Source organism: Taudactylus pleione, unplaced genomic scaffold (assembly GCF_031769625.1).
Source record: "Taudactylus pleione unplaced genomic scaffold, aTauple2 ptg000898l, whole genome shotgun sequence".
NCBI classification, from domain to species: domain Eukaryota; kingdom Metazoa; phylum Chordata; class Amphibia; order Anura; family Myobatrachidae; genus Taudactylus; species Taudactylus pleione.
The window spans coordinates 113,352-128,401 of NW_028285299.1; the positions used below are offsets into that span (position 1 = coordinate 113,352).

Below are 15,050 nucleotides of genomic sequence, written 5' to 3' on the forward strand. Positions count from 1 at the left end.
AGGACCAGTGATCACAGTAACCCATTATATGTGTCATACATAGTGTATTGTGTGTTATATATCCAGCATATACAGGACCAGCGATCACAGTAACCCATTATATGTGTCATACATAGTGCATTGTGTGTGATAATTCCAGCATATACAGGACCAGTGATCACAGTAACCCATTATATGTGTCATACATAGTGTATTGTGTGTCATAATTCCAGCATATACAGGACCAGTGATCACAGTAACCCATTATATGTGTCATACATAGTGTATTGTGTGTCATAATTCCAGCATATACAGGACCAGTGATCACAGTAACCATTATATGTGTCATACATAGTGTATTGTGTGTCATAATTCCAGCATATACAGGACCAGTGATCACAGTAACCATTATATGTGTCATACATAGTGTATTGTGTGTCATAATTCCAGCATATACAGGACCAGTGATCACAGTAACCATTATATGTGTCATACATAGTGTATTGTGTGTCATAATTCCAGCATATACAGGACCAGCGATCATAGTAAATAGCCATTAGATGTGGCAGTAGGGCCATCCTGCCTGAGCTGATGTTATATCGCATGTGGGCTCTATTCCAGAGCATGGGAGAAAGTCGGGGAGTCTGTGGGAGCAGCAGAGGAACCCAGCACTGCCCTGGACATATGTACACAGTGGTCCTCCTTATGTCCTGCATAGTGTATTATATTATACATTATTAAGTATTAACCCTATAGATGAGCAATACAGTGCATCCCTAACAGTGAGTGTACATAATTAATACAGCAGCGTCATTGACCACGTCACTGGGTTATTTTATAGCCAGAACAGCTCGCAAAATTGTGGTAGCAAAAACCAACCCCAAGAATAGCGAGCAGTTCATGCGCTGGTCAATGTACTCGATTAATCTAATAAATAGCGGACATGACGTAGGATGCGAGCGGCCAGGGGGCGTATTTTTTCAAAAAATTACCGCAAGTTTTGTTCGTTCGTTCAGACCTGGAGGCGTGAACAGACCACAAAGAGCGAACGGTTGATTTGAATAGCCACCCCTATTTTCTGGACGAGCGAGCGCTAATCGCGTCCGGCTCTGAATCAGGCCCTATGTCATTTGTTATAATGTTACTAGTGCTGGATGTTCTCAGTATATTACTATCTCTATTGTGGTCATTGGGCCTGATTCAGCAAGTGTTCTGTGCGTACATCGCAGTGCGCTAACTAACCACAGCGATCGCAAATGTCACGCAGACCCATCGCAGAGTGATTGACAGGAAGTGCCATTTGTGGGAGGTGACGGGGTGGTCGGGCGGACGTAGGCGTGGCCGTGCGTTTCAATGCCGTTGCATGTGTATGCATAAATTACCCACTGCGATACCAGACGCAGCCAGAGGCAATAAAGCGTGCGCTGAAGAAGCCATGACCTTACATTACCTGTCCGATGTTACTCGTTGTTACATCCGTATACTTCACCAACATAGTGAAACAATCGGTAAGTAAGGGGAATTGGGTGTCCTTATATCAGGCTGCGATCGCAATGTGAATACAAAAATGTACATATCACCGCTGATATTAGCAACTACGTAACGTGCATATAAGCAGCATAGCGATCCTTCCTGAATCAGGCCCAGGATGTGGGGTGGGGAGGGGGGTTTCCAGACAACCGGAAACCTACCTGCGTTTGCCTATGTTGTCCCCCCATTCCTATTCATAGACTATACATTCAACCAAATACAGACCAACAAATCTTGTATATTGCAGAGCAGCATGATATGGGGTGTGAGGCTAAAGCAGGAGATTTTATCATAAACTTTATATCTCAGCAAAACCCCGTTTCATGAACATTTAGCTGCAACTTCCCCAAACCTACCTGCAGCCAGACTCTGCCGCCGCCCCTTCCCCAAACCTACCTGCAGCCAGACTCTGCTGCCGCCCGTCCCCAAACCTACCTGCAGCCAGACTCTGCTGCCGCCCTCCCCCAAACCTACCTGCAGCCAGACTCTGCCGCCGCCCCTTCCCCAAACCTACCTGCAGCCAGACTCTGCTGCCACCCTTCTCCAAACCTACCTGCAGGCAGACTCTGCTGCCGCCCTTCTCCAAACCTACCTGCAGCCAGACTCTGCTGCCGCCATTCCCCCAAACCTACCTGCAGCCAGACTCTGCTGCCGCCCTTCCTCAAACCTACCTGCAGCCGGACTCTGCTGCCGCCCTTCTCCAAACCTACCTGCAGCCAGACTCTGCTGCCGCCCTTCTCCAAACCTACCTGCAGCCAGACTCTGCTGCCGCCATTCCCCCAAACCTACCTGCAGCCAGACTCTGCTGCCACCCTTCTCCAAACCTACCTGCAGGCAGACTCTGCTGCCGCCCTTCTCCAAACCTACCTGCAGCCAGACTCTGCTGCCGCCATTCCCCCAAACCTACCTGCAGCCAGACTCTGCTGCCGCCCTTCCTCAAACCTACCTGCAGCCGGACTCTGCTGCCGCCCTTCTCCAAACCTACCTGCAGGCAGACTCTGCTGCTGCCCTTCTCCAAACCTACCTGCAGCCAGACTCTGCTGCCGCCATTCCCCCAAACCTACCTGCAGCCAGACTCTGCTGCCGCCCTTCCTCAAACCTACCTGCAGGCAGACTCTGCTGCCGCCCTTCTCCAAACCTACCTGCAGCCAGACTCTGCTGCCGCCATTCCCCCAAACCTACCTGCAGCCAGACTCTACTGCCGCCATTCCCCCAAACCTACCTGCAGCCAGACTCTGCTGCCGCCCTTCCTCAAACCTACCTGCAGCCAGACTCTGCTGCCGCCCTTCTCCAAACCTACCTGCAGCCAGACTCTGCTGCCGCCATTCCCCCAAACCTACCTGCAGCCAGACTCTGCTGCCGCCCTTCCTCAAACCTACCTGCAGCCAGACTCTGCTGCCGCCCTTCTCCAAACCTACCTGCAGCCAGACTCTGCTGCCGCCATTCCCCCAAACCTACCTGCAGGCACACTCTGCTGCCGCCCTTCCCCAAACCTACCTGCAGGCAGACTCTGCTGCCGCCCTTCCTCAAACCTACCTGCAGCCAGACTCTGCTGCTGCCGCCATTCCCCAAACCCTACCTGCAGCCAGACTCTGCTGCTGCCGCCCTTCCGCAAACCTACCTGCAGCCAGACTCTGCTGCCGCCATTCCCCCAAACCTACCTGCAGCCAGACTCTGCTGCCGCCATTCCGCAAAGATAAACATGGGAACTTCTGACTGTAGAGCTGGAAGGTTATACAATGTCTCTGTGGTACATTACATGACACCTAACAATATCACATCATTGCGTCAGACAGAAATAAGCTGTAAGTACATACGGATGGGCCTGTATGGCTCTATATGGCCCAGCTCGTGTATAACAGCATTGTGTGTGTACGGTGGTCTATGTGCTTTTATTTATTTGGCTTTCGCGAAGGGGTCACGGTATCAGTCAGTCACTGACGCCATACAAAGACCGATATAACTATATACAGGACAGTCAGTCATGTAATTGTCCATTACTATCTGTATCCCGGTATCTAATGGTGGGTCCAGACATCAGCATATTGTAATACTGAGTATAGAGGTGAATTGAAAGTGTCAAACAGACATTATATGTCATGGTCCCCTATCAGGGTTCTGTTTGAATGATTAAGCATAACATTTATACAGCCTGAGAAAAGTGTTAGCAGAATATTGTGCCATATGGTAGAGTGTAGCCGGACTCCGGCCAGGCCACCGATGTTGGTCCCTCACAGCTTTATCTCTAATGTTTCTTCTCTGTTTTCCCCGCAGTTATCTACATCTGTGGTCCACTGGAGATGCTGCACATGATTATGCTCCAGGCTCACAAGGAGAAATTAACCAACGGTGACTATGTCTTCTTCTACTTGGATGTCTTTGGTGACAGCTTACGTTCAGAAGGAAGCAGAGAGGCCAACAAACCATGGCAGAGCAACCAAACCCATGAAGACCTTAGGGAGGCCTTTAAGGTGGGGATTAAGACAAATCTTCTGCTTTTTAGGAAGATAAGGATGAGAGGAGTTTCCATCATTTTCTGTAGGTTCTTATACCCAATTATTGGAGACTTTCCTCATCCCTCAGAGCTGGGAATCCGTTATATGTATTGTTAATCCCTATAGTGTTTTTGTAGTGTATTTTCGTAACTAAAAAGTTACTGATGAGCTAAATGCTGAATGTTGGGTGTCAGATTCCTACGGAGGGCAGAGAGAAGATGAAGTGGCCTCCACTTGTGGGTGATGGCGAATAGGCATCAAAAGGACCCAATTGTTAGGTGGTGAAGACTCGATGGTCAAGAAATTAATCTTCACTCCCACAAATGTGGGAACAATACTAAACCGCATTAAATGTAAATTGGCAACATGTACCCAGTAACCTCTCACACAAATGGGCACCATCCATCATGTACCCGGTAACCCCACACACACACACACACATGGGCACCATCCATCTTGTACCCAGTAACCTCTCACACACACACACATGAGCACCATCCATCATGTACCCAGTAACCTCTCACACACACACACACATGGGCACCATCCATCTTGTACCCAGTAACCTCTCACACACACACATGGGCACCATCCATCATGTACCCAGTAACCTCTCACACACACACGGGCACCATCCATCATGTACCCGGTAAACAAACACACACACACACACACACACACACACACACACACACACACACACACACCCCATCATGTACCCGGTAAACACACACACACACTCACTCCATCATGTACCCGGTAACCTCTCTCACACACACACACGGGCACCATCCATCATGTACCCGGTAACCACACACACATGGGCACCATCCATCATGTACCCGGTAACCACACACACACATGGGCACCATCCATCATGTACCCGGTAACCACACACCCACACATAGGCACCATCCATCATGTACCCGGTAACCACACACACATGGGCACCATCCATCATGTACCCGGTAACCAGACACACACACACACACACACACACATATGGGCACCATCCATCATGTACCCGGTAACCACACACATACACACACACACATGGGCACCATCCATCATGTACCCGGTAACCTCTCTCACACACGGGCACCATCCATCATGTACCCGGTAACCTCTCACACACACAGGCACCATCCATCATGTACCCGGTAACCACACACACGGGCACCATCCATCATGTACCCGGTAACCACACACACACACACACACGGGCACCATCCATCATGTACCCGGTAACCACACACACACACGGGCACCATCCATCATGTACCCGGTAACCACACACACACACGGGCACCATCCATCATGTACCCGGTAACCTCACACACACACGGGCACCATCCATCATGTACCCGGTAACCTCTCACACACACGGGCACCATCCATCATGTACCCGGTAACCACACACACACACGGGCACCATCCATCATGTACCCAGTAACCTCTCACACACACACACACACAGGCACCATCCATCATGTACCCGGTAACCACACACACGGGCACCATCCATCATGTACCCGGTAACCACACACACACACACACGGGCACCATCCATCATGTACCCAGTAACCTCACACACACACGGGCACCATCCATCATGTACCCGGTAACCTCTCACACACACTGGCACCATCCATCATGTACCCGGTAACCACACACACACACATGGGCACCATCCATCATGTACCCGGTAACCCCACACACACACACACGGGCACCATCCATCATGTACCCGGTAACCTCTCTCACACACACACACACACACACACGGGCACCATCCATCATGTACCCAGTAACCTCTCACACACACGGGCACCATCCATCATGTACCCAGTAACCTCACACACACACACGGGCACCATCCATCATGTACCCGGTAACCTCTCACACACACGGGCACCATCCATCATGTACCCGGTAACCACACACACACACTCACTCCATCATGTACCCGGTAACCACACACACACACACACACACACACACACACACACACACACACACACATGGGCACCATCCATCATGTACCCGGTAACCTCTCACACACACACGGGCACCATCCATCATGTACCCGGTAACCACACACACACACAGGCACCATCCATCATGTACCCGGTAACCACACACACGGGCACCATCCATCATGTACCCGGTAACCACACACACACACGGGCACCATCCATCATGTACCCGGTAACCACACACACACACATGGGCACCATCCATCATGTACCCGGTAACCACACACACACATGGGCACCATCCATCATGTACCCGGTAACCTCTCACACACACACGGGCACCATCCATCATGTACCCGGTAACCTCACACACACGGGCACCATCCATCATGTACCCGGTAACCTCTCACACACACGGGCACCATCCATCATGTACCCGGTAACCACACACATGGGCACCATCCATCATGTACCCGGTAACCTCTCACACACACGGGCACCATCCATCATGTACCCGGTAACCACACACACACACACTCACTCACTCCATCATGTACCCGGTAACCACACACACACACACAGGCACCATCCATCATGTACCCGGTAACCTCACTCACACACACACACACACACACACACGGGCACCATCATGTACCCGGTAACCACACACACACATGGGCACCATCCATCATGTACCCGGTAACCTCTCACACACACGGGCACCATCCATCATGTACCCGGTAACCACACACACGGGCACCATCCATCATGTACCCGGTAACCTCTCACACACACGGGCACCATCCATCATGTACCCGGTAACCACACACACACACATGGGCACCATCCATCATGTACCCGGTAACCTCTCACACACACACACACATGGGCACCATCCATCATGTACCCGGTAACCACACACACACACACACACGGGCACCATCAATCATGTACCCGGTAACCACACACACACACACAGGCACCATCCATCATGTACCCAGCTACAGCTGGTATTCCTATTTTAATCCTGGTCTGGTTGGCATGGTGGAGCTTTGGTGGAGCTGAACTTAAATAGCAATTCCCCATTGGATTTTGTGGTGACCTAAGGAGGTCCTTAGAAGGGATCCGCTCCACGGTGACCACCTGAAGTGAAGAACAAAGGACAACCACTTGTCCGGACATAGAGTAATCCACTAATAACGGTCACCCGCAGAATTAACCCAACAGTGCACATTAGGGCAAAGCTAGTTCTCCAGCTGACTGGCTCCTTCCTGCACATCATGGCCTACAGCTAGTGAAGGGGATCTCGCCATGTCTTTACCTGGTGCCTCCAGGAGTGGCGTCGCCCTCACAAGCCCAGGTGAATACAGATCCTTTAGGTGACATGTTGGTCAATTAGCTGCATCTGCAGAATCCACCTACTGATATGATCTGATGTGGGGTATTACCCTCTCAAATATGGAGTAACATATAGATGTGACACCATACTGTACATCTTACTTCCTAGCTTATTAAACAGCCCTTGTAGTCACAGCCACTGACACTGTAACGAAGGGCTTCACATAGATACACCCGCAGTCACACACAGAATATAGGCTTGCAGATACACCCACAGAATATAGGCATGCAGATACACCCGCAGTCGCACACAGAATATAGGCATGCAGATACACCCACAGTCACACACACAGAATATAGGCATGCAGATACACCCACAGTCACACACACAGAATATAGGCATGCAGATATAGCCGCAGTCACACACACAGAATACAGGCATGCAGATATAGCCGCAGTCACACACACAGAATATAGGCATGCAGTCATGGCTGTATCTTTATGCTGAGGCCGCGACGCTCACTGACTGCGGATTTAATGCGTCTTTGTGCGTATTTATCTCACCATCGTGCACAGTCCTATGACAGGTGCATGTTCTCCATCTGAGCAATGCGTCCTGTGTCACTGTCAGCGATACGACTGCAAACACGCCAACGTCTGCTTAATCACCTGCCTGCTACCTCCAGCTGAAATCCACAGCTGTTGCGTCCAAATTCATTCTGCGACTCCTTGCGGTAACCAGCGGGATGCATGCTTAGGGCTTCCAACATTGGCGTACTGCGTGAGTATGGGCACCGCGCTCATTTAGTGAGTATCGGCACTGCACGCGGTTATCGTGGGGAGGTATCTATGTGCAGATACAGCTAGGGAGGTATCTATATGCAGTTACAGCTAGGGAGGTATCTATGTGCAGTTACAGTAACACTAGGGAGGTATCTATGTGCAGTTACAGTTACTGCTAGGGAGGCATCTATGTGCAGTTACAGTAACACTAGGGAGGCATCTATGTGCAGTTACAGTAACACTAGGGAGGCATCTATGTGCAGTTACAGTAACACTAGGGAGGCATCTATGTGCAGTTACAGTTACTGCTAGGGAGGTATCTATGTGCAGTTACAGTAACACTAGGGAGGCATCTATGTGCAGTTACAGTTACTGCTAGGGAGGCATCTATGTGCAGTTACAGTAACACTAGGGAGGCATCTATGTGCAGTTACAGTTACTGCTAGGGAGGTATCTATGTGCAGTTACAGTAACACTAGGGAGGTATCTATGTGCAGTTACAGTTACTGCTAGGGAGGTATCTATGTGCAGTTACAGTAACACTAGGGAGGTATCTATGTGCAGTTACAGTTACTGCTAGGGAGGTATCTATGTGCAGTTACAGTAACACTAGGGAGGTATCTATGTGCAGTTACAGTTACTGCTAGGGAGGTATCTATGTGCAGTTACAGTAACACTAGGGAGGTATCTATGTGCAGTTACAGTTACTGCTAGGGAGGTATCTATGTGCAGTTACAGTAACACTAGGGAGGTATCTATGTGCAGTTACAGTTACTGCTAGGGAGGTATCTATGTGCAGTTACAGTAACACTAGGGAGGTATCTATGTGCAGTTACAGTTACTGCTAGGGAGGTATCTATGTGCAGTTACAGTAACACTAGGGAGGTATCTATGTGCAGTTACAGTTACTGCTAGGGAGGTATCTATGTGCAGTTACAGTAACACTAGGGAGGTATCTATGTGCAGTTACAGTTACTGCTAGGGAGGTATCTATGTGCAGTTACAGTAACACTAGGGAGGTATCTATGTGCAGTTACAGTTACTGCTAGGGAGGTATCTATGTGCAGTTACAGTAACACTAGGGAGGTATCTATGTGCAGCTACTGCTAGGGAGGTATCTATGTGCAGTTACAGTAACACTAGGGAGGCATCTATGTGCAGTTACAGTAACACTAGGGAGGCATCTATGTGCAGTTACAGTTACTGCTAGGGAGGTATCAATGTGCAGTTACAGTAACACTAGGGAGGCATCTATGTGCAGTTACAGTTACTGCTAGGGAGGTATCTATGTACAGTTACTGCTAGGGAGGCATCTATGTGCAGTTACAGTAACACTAGGGAGGCATCTATGTGCAGTTACAGTAACACTAGGGAGGCATCTATGTGCAGTTACAGTAACACTAGGAAGGTATCTATGTGCAGCTACTGCTAGGGAGGCATCTATGTGCAGTTACAGTAACACTAGGGAGGTATCTATGTGCAGTTACAGCTAGGGAGGTATCTATGTGCAGCTACTGCTAGGGAGGCATCTATGTGCAGTTACAGTAACACTAGGGAGGTATCTATGTGCAGTTACAGTAACACTAGGGAGGTATCTATGTGCAGTTACAGTAACACTAGGAAGGTATCTATGTGCAGTTACAGTAACACTAGGAAGGTATCTATGTGCAGTTACAGTAACACTAGGAAGGTATCTATGTGCAGTTACATCTAGGGAGGTATCTATGTGCAGTTACAGTAACACTAGGAAGGTATCTATGTGCAGTTACAGCTAGGGAGGTATCTATGTGCAGTTACAGCTAGGGAGGTATCTATGTGCAGTTACAGCTAGGGAGGTATCTATGTGCAGTTACAGCTAGGGAGGTATCTATGTGCAGCTACTGCTAGGGAGGCATCTATGTGCAGTTACAGTAACACTAGGGAGGCATCTATGTGCAGTTACAGTAACACTAGGGAGGTATCTATGTGCAGTTACAGTAACACTAGGGAGGTATCTATGTGCAGTTACAGTAACACTAGGAAGGTATCTATGTGCAGTTACATCTAGGGAGGTATCTATGTGCAGCTACTGCTAGGGAGGTATCTATGTGCAGTTACAGTAACACTAGGGAGGTATCTATGTGCAGTTACAGTAACACTAGGAAGGTATCTATGTGCAGTTACAGCTAGGGAGGTATCTATGTGCAGTTACAGTAACACTAGGGAGGTATCTATGTGCAGTTACATCTAGGGAGGTATCTATGTGCAGTTACAGCTAGGGAGGTATCTATGTGCAGCTACTGCTAGGGAGGTATCTATGTGCAGTTACAGTAACACTAGGAAGGCATCTATGTGCAGATACAGCTAGGGAGGTATCTATGTGCAGCTACAGTAACACTAGGGAGGCATCTATGTGCAGTTACAGTAACACTAGGGAGGCATCTATGTGCAGTTACAATTACTGCTAGGGAGGTATCTATGTGCAGTTACAGTAACACTAGGAAGGTATCTATGTGCAGTTACATCTAGGGAGGTATCTATGTGCAGCTACTGCTAGGGAGGCATCTATGTGCAGTTACAGTTACTGCTAGGGAGGCATCTATGTGCAGTTACAGTAACACTAGGAAGGCATCTATGTGCAGATACAGCTAGGGAGGCATCTATGTGCAGTTACAGTAACACTAGGGAGGTATCTATGTGCAGTTACAGTTACTGCTAGGGAGGTATCTATGTGCAGTTACAGTAACACTAGGGAGGCATCTATGTGCAGTTACAATTACTGCTAGGGAGGTATCTATGTGCAGTTACAGTTACTGCTAGGGAGGTATCTATGTGCAGTTACTGCTAGGGAGGTATAAATGTGCAGCTACAGTAACACTAGGGAGGTATCTATGTGCAGTTACAGTAACACTAGGGAGGTATCTATGTGCAGTTACAGCTAGGGAGGTATCTATGTGCAGTTACAGTAACACTAGGGAGGTATCTATGTGCAGTTACAGTAACACTAGGGAGGTATCTATGTGCAGTTACAGTAACACTAGGGAGGTATCTATGTGCAGTTACAGCTAGGGAGGTATCTATGTGCAGTTACAGTTACTGCTAGGGAGGCATCTATGTGCAGTTACAGTAACACTAGGGAGGTATCTATGTGCAGTTACAGTTACTGCTAGGGAGGTATCTATGTGCAGCTACAGTAACACTAGGGAGGTATCTATGTGCAGTTACAGTAACACTAGGAAGGTATCTATGTGCAGTTACAGTAACACTAGGAAGGTATCTATGTGCAGTTACAGCTAGGGAGGTATCTATGTGCAGTTACAGTAACACTAGGAAGGTATCTATGTGCAGTTACAGTAACACTAGGGAGGTGTCTATGTGCAGTTACAGTTACTGCTAGGGAGGTATCTATGTGCAGTTACAGTAACACTAGGGAGGCATCTATGTGCAGTTACAGTAACACTAGGGAGGCATCTATGTGCAGTTACTGCTAGGGAGGTATCTATGTGCAGTTACTGTAACTGCACATAGATGCCTCCCTAGTGTTACAGTTACTGCTAGGGAGGCATCTATGTGCAGTTACAGTAACACTAGGGAGGCATCTATGTGCAGTTACAGTTACTGCTAGGGAGGTATCTATGTGCAGTTACAGTAACACTAGGGAGGCATCTATGTGCAGTTACAGTTACTGCTAGGGAGGTATCTATGTGCAGTTACAGTAACACTAGGGAGGTATCTATGTGCAGTTACAGTAACACTAGGGAGGTATCTATGTGCAGTTACAGTTACTGCTAGGGAGGTATCTATGTGCAGTTACAGTAACACTAGGGAGGCATCTATGTGCAGTTACAGTAACACTAGGGAGGCATCTATGTGCAGTTACTGCTAGGGAGGTATCTATGTGCAGTTACTGTAACTGCACATAGATGCCTCCCTAGTGTTACAGTTACTGCTAGGGAGGTATCTATGTGCAGTTACAGTAACACTAGGGAGGCATCTATGTGCAGTTACAGTAACACTAGGGAGGCATCTATGTGCAGTTACAGTTACTGCTAGGGAGGTATCTATGTGCAGTTACAGTAACACTAGGGAGGCATCTATGTGCAGTTACAGTTACTGCTAGGGAGGTATCTATGTGCAGTTACAGTAACACTAGGGAGGTATCTATGTGCAGTTACAGTTACTGCTAGGGAGGTATCTATGTGCAGTTACAGTAACACTAGGGAGGCATCTATGTGCAGTTACAGTTACTGCTAGGGAGGTATCTATGTGCAGTTACAGTAACACTAGGGAGGTATCTATGTGCAGTTACAGTTACTGCTAGGGAGGTATCTATGTGCAGTTACAGTAACACTAGGGAGGCATCTATGTGCAGTTACAGTAACACTAGGGAGGCATCTATGTGCAGTTACTGCTAGGGAGGTATCTATGTGCAGTTACTGTAACTGCACATAGATGCCTCCCTAGTGTTACAGTTACTGCTAGGGAGGTATCTATGTGCAGTTACAGTAACACTAGGGAGGCATCTATGTGCAGTTACAGTAACACTAGGGAGGCATCTATGTGCAGTTACAGTTACTGCTAGGGAGGTATCTATGTGCAGTTACAGTAACACTAGGAAGGTATCTATGTGCAGTTACAGCTAGGGAGGTATCTATGTGCAGTTACAGCTAGGGAGGTATCTATGTGCAGCTACTGCTAGGGAGGTATCAATGTGCAGTTACAGTAACACTAGGGAGGCATCTATGTGCAGTTACAGTAACACTAGGGAGGTATCTATGTGCAGTTACAGTAACACTAGGGAGGTATCTATATGCAGTTACAGCTAGGGAGGTATCTATGTGCAGTTACAGCTAGGGAGGTATCTATGTGCAGTTACAGTAACACTAGGGAGGCATCTATGTGCAGTTACAGTAACACTAGGAAGGTATCTATGTGCAGTTACAGCTAGGGAGGTATCTATGTGCAGCTACTGCTAGGGAGGTATCAATGTGCAGTTACAGTAACACTAGGGAGGCATCTATGTGCAGTTACAGTTACTGCTAGGGAGGTATCTATGTACAGTTACTGCTAGGGAGGCATCTATGTGCAGTTACAGTAACACTAGGGAGGCATCTATGTGCAGTTACAGTAACACTAGGGAGGCATCTATGTGCAGTTACAGTTACTGCTAGGGAGGCATCTATGTGCAGTTACAGTAACACTAGGGAGGTATCTATGTGCAGTTACAGTAACACTAGGAAGGTATCTATGTGCAGTTACAGTAACACTAGGAAGGTATCTATGTGCAGTTACAGTAACACTAGGAAGGTATCTATGTGCAGTTACAGCTAGGGAGGTATCTATGTGCAGTTACAGTAACACTAGGGAGGTATCTATGTGCAGTTACATCTAGGGAGGTATCTATGTGCAGTTACAGCTAGGGAGGTATCTATGTGCAGCTACTGCTAGGGAGGCATCTATGTGCAGCTACTGCTAGGGAGGCATCTATGTGCAGTTACAGTAACACTAGGAAGGTATCTATGTGCAGTTACAGCTAGGGAGGTATCTATGTGCAGTTACAGCTAGGGAGGTATCTATGTGCAGTTACAGTAACACTAGGAAGGTATCTATGTGCAGTTACAGCTAGGGAGGTATCTATGTGCAGTTACAGCTAGGGAGGTATCTATGTGCAGTTACAGCTAGGGAGGTATCTATGTGCAGTTACAGCTAGGGAGGTATCTATGTGCAGCTACTGCTAGGGAGGCATCTATGTGCAGTTACAGTTACTGCTAGGGAGGTATCTATGTGCAGTTACTGTAACTGCACATAGATACCTTCCTAGTGTTACTGTAACTGCACATAGATACCTTCCTAGTGTTACTGTAACTGCACATAGATACCTCCCTAGTGTTACTGTAACTGCACATAGATACCTTCCTAGTGTTACTGTAACACTAGGGAGGTATCTATGTGCAGTTACAGTAACACTAGGAAGGTATCTATGTGCAGTTACAGTAACACTAGGAAGGTATCTATGTGCAGTTACAGTAACACTAGGAAGGTATCTATGTGCAGTTACAGCTAGGGAGGTATCTATGTGCAGTTACAGTAACACTAGGGAGGTATCTATGTGCAGTTACATCTAGGGAGGTATCTATGTGCAGCTACAGCTAGGGAGGTATCTATGTGCAGCTACTGCTAGGGAGGTATCTATGTGCAGTTACAGTAACACTAGGGAGGCATCTATGTGCAGTTACAATTACTGCTAGGGAGGTATCTATGTGCAGTTACAGTAACACTAGGAAGGTATCTATGTGCAGTTACATCTAGGGAGGTATCTATGTGCAGCTACTGCTAGGGAGGCATCTATGTGCAGTTACAGTTACTGCTAGGGAGGCATCTATGTGCAGTTACAGTAACACTAGGGAGGCATCTATGTGCAGTTACAGTAACACTAGGGAGGTATCTATGTGCAGTTACAGTAACACTAGGAAGGTATCTATGTGCAGTTACAGCTAGGGAGGTATCTATGTGCAGCTACAGTAACACTAGGGAGGTATCTATGTGCAGTTACAGTAACACTAGGAAGGCATCTATGTGCAGATACAGCTAGGGAGGTATCTATGTGCAGCTACAGTAACACTAGGGAGGTATCTATGTGCAGATACAGTAACACTAGGGAGGTATCTATGTGCAGTTACAGCTAGGGAGGTATCTATGTGCAGTTACAGCTAGGGAGGTATCTATGTGCAGCTACTGCTAGGGAGGTATCTATGTGCAGTTACAGTAACACTAGGAAGGCATCTATGTGCAGATACAGCTAGGGAGGTATCTATGTGCAGCTACAGTAACACTAGGGAGGCATCTATGTGCAGTTACAGTTACTGCTAGGGAGGCATCTATGTGCAGTTACAGTAACACTAGGGAGGTATCTATGTGCAGTTACAGTTACTGCTAGGGAGGTATCTATGTGCAGCTACAGTAACACTAG

General features: G+C 47.8%; 1 protein-coding gene across 1 annotated transcript in view; it reads left to right on the top strand.

Annotated features, from left to right (window-relative positions):
- Positions 1–2,068: 2,068 nt before the first annotated feature.
- LOC148474023 (atrial natriuretic peptide receptor 2-like) overlaps positions 2,069–15,050 on the top strand; it is a gene marked incomplete at both ends in the record, with an annotated part of 147,297 nt that continues 134,315 nt past the window's right edge. Inside the window, 2 exons of the mRNA XM_088459210.1 lie at positions 2,069–2,973; positions 3,784–3,980. Coding sequence (XP_088315336.1) covers positions 2,069–2,973; positions 3,784–3,980 — 1,102 coding nt within the window. The remainder of the gene's footprint in view (positions 2,974–3,783; positions 3,981–15,050) is intronic.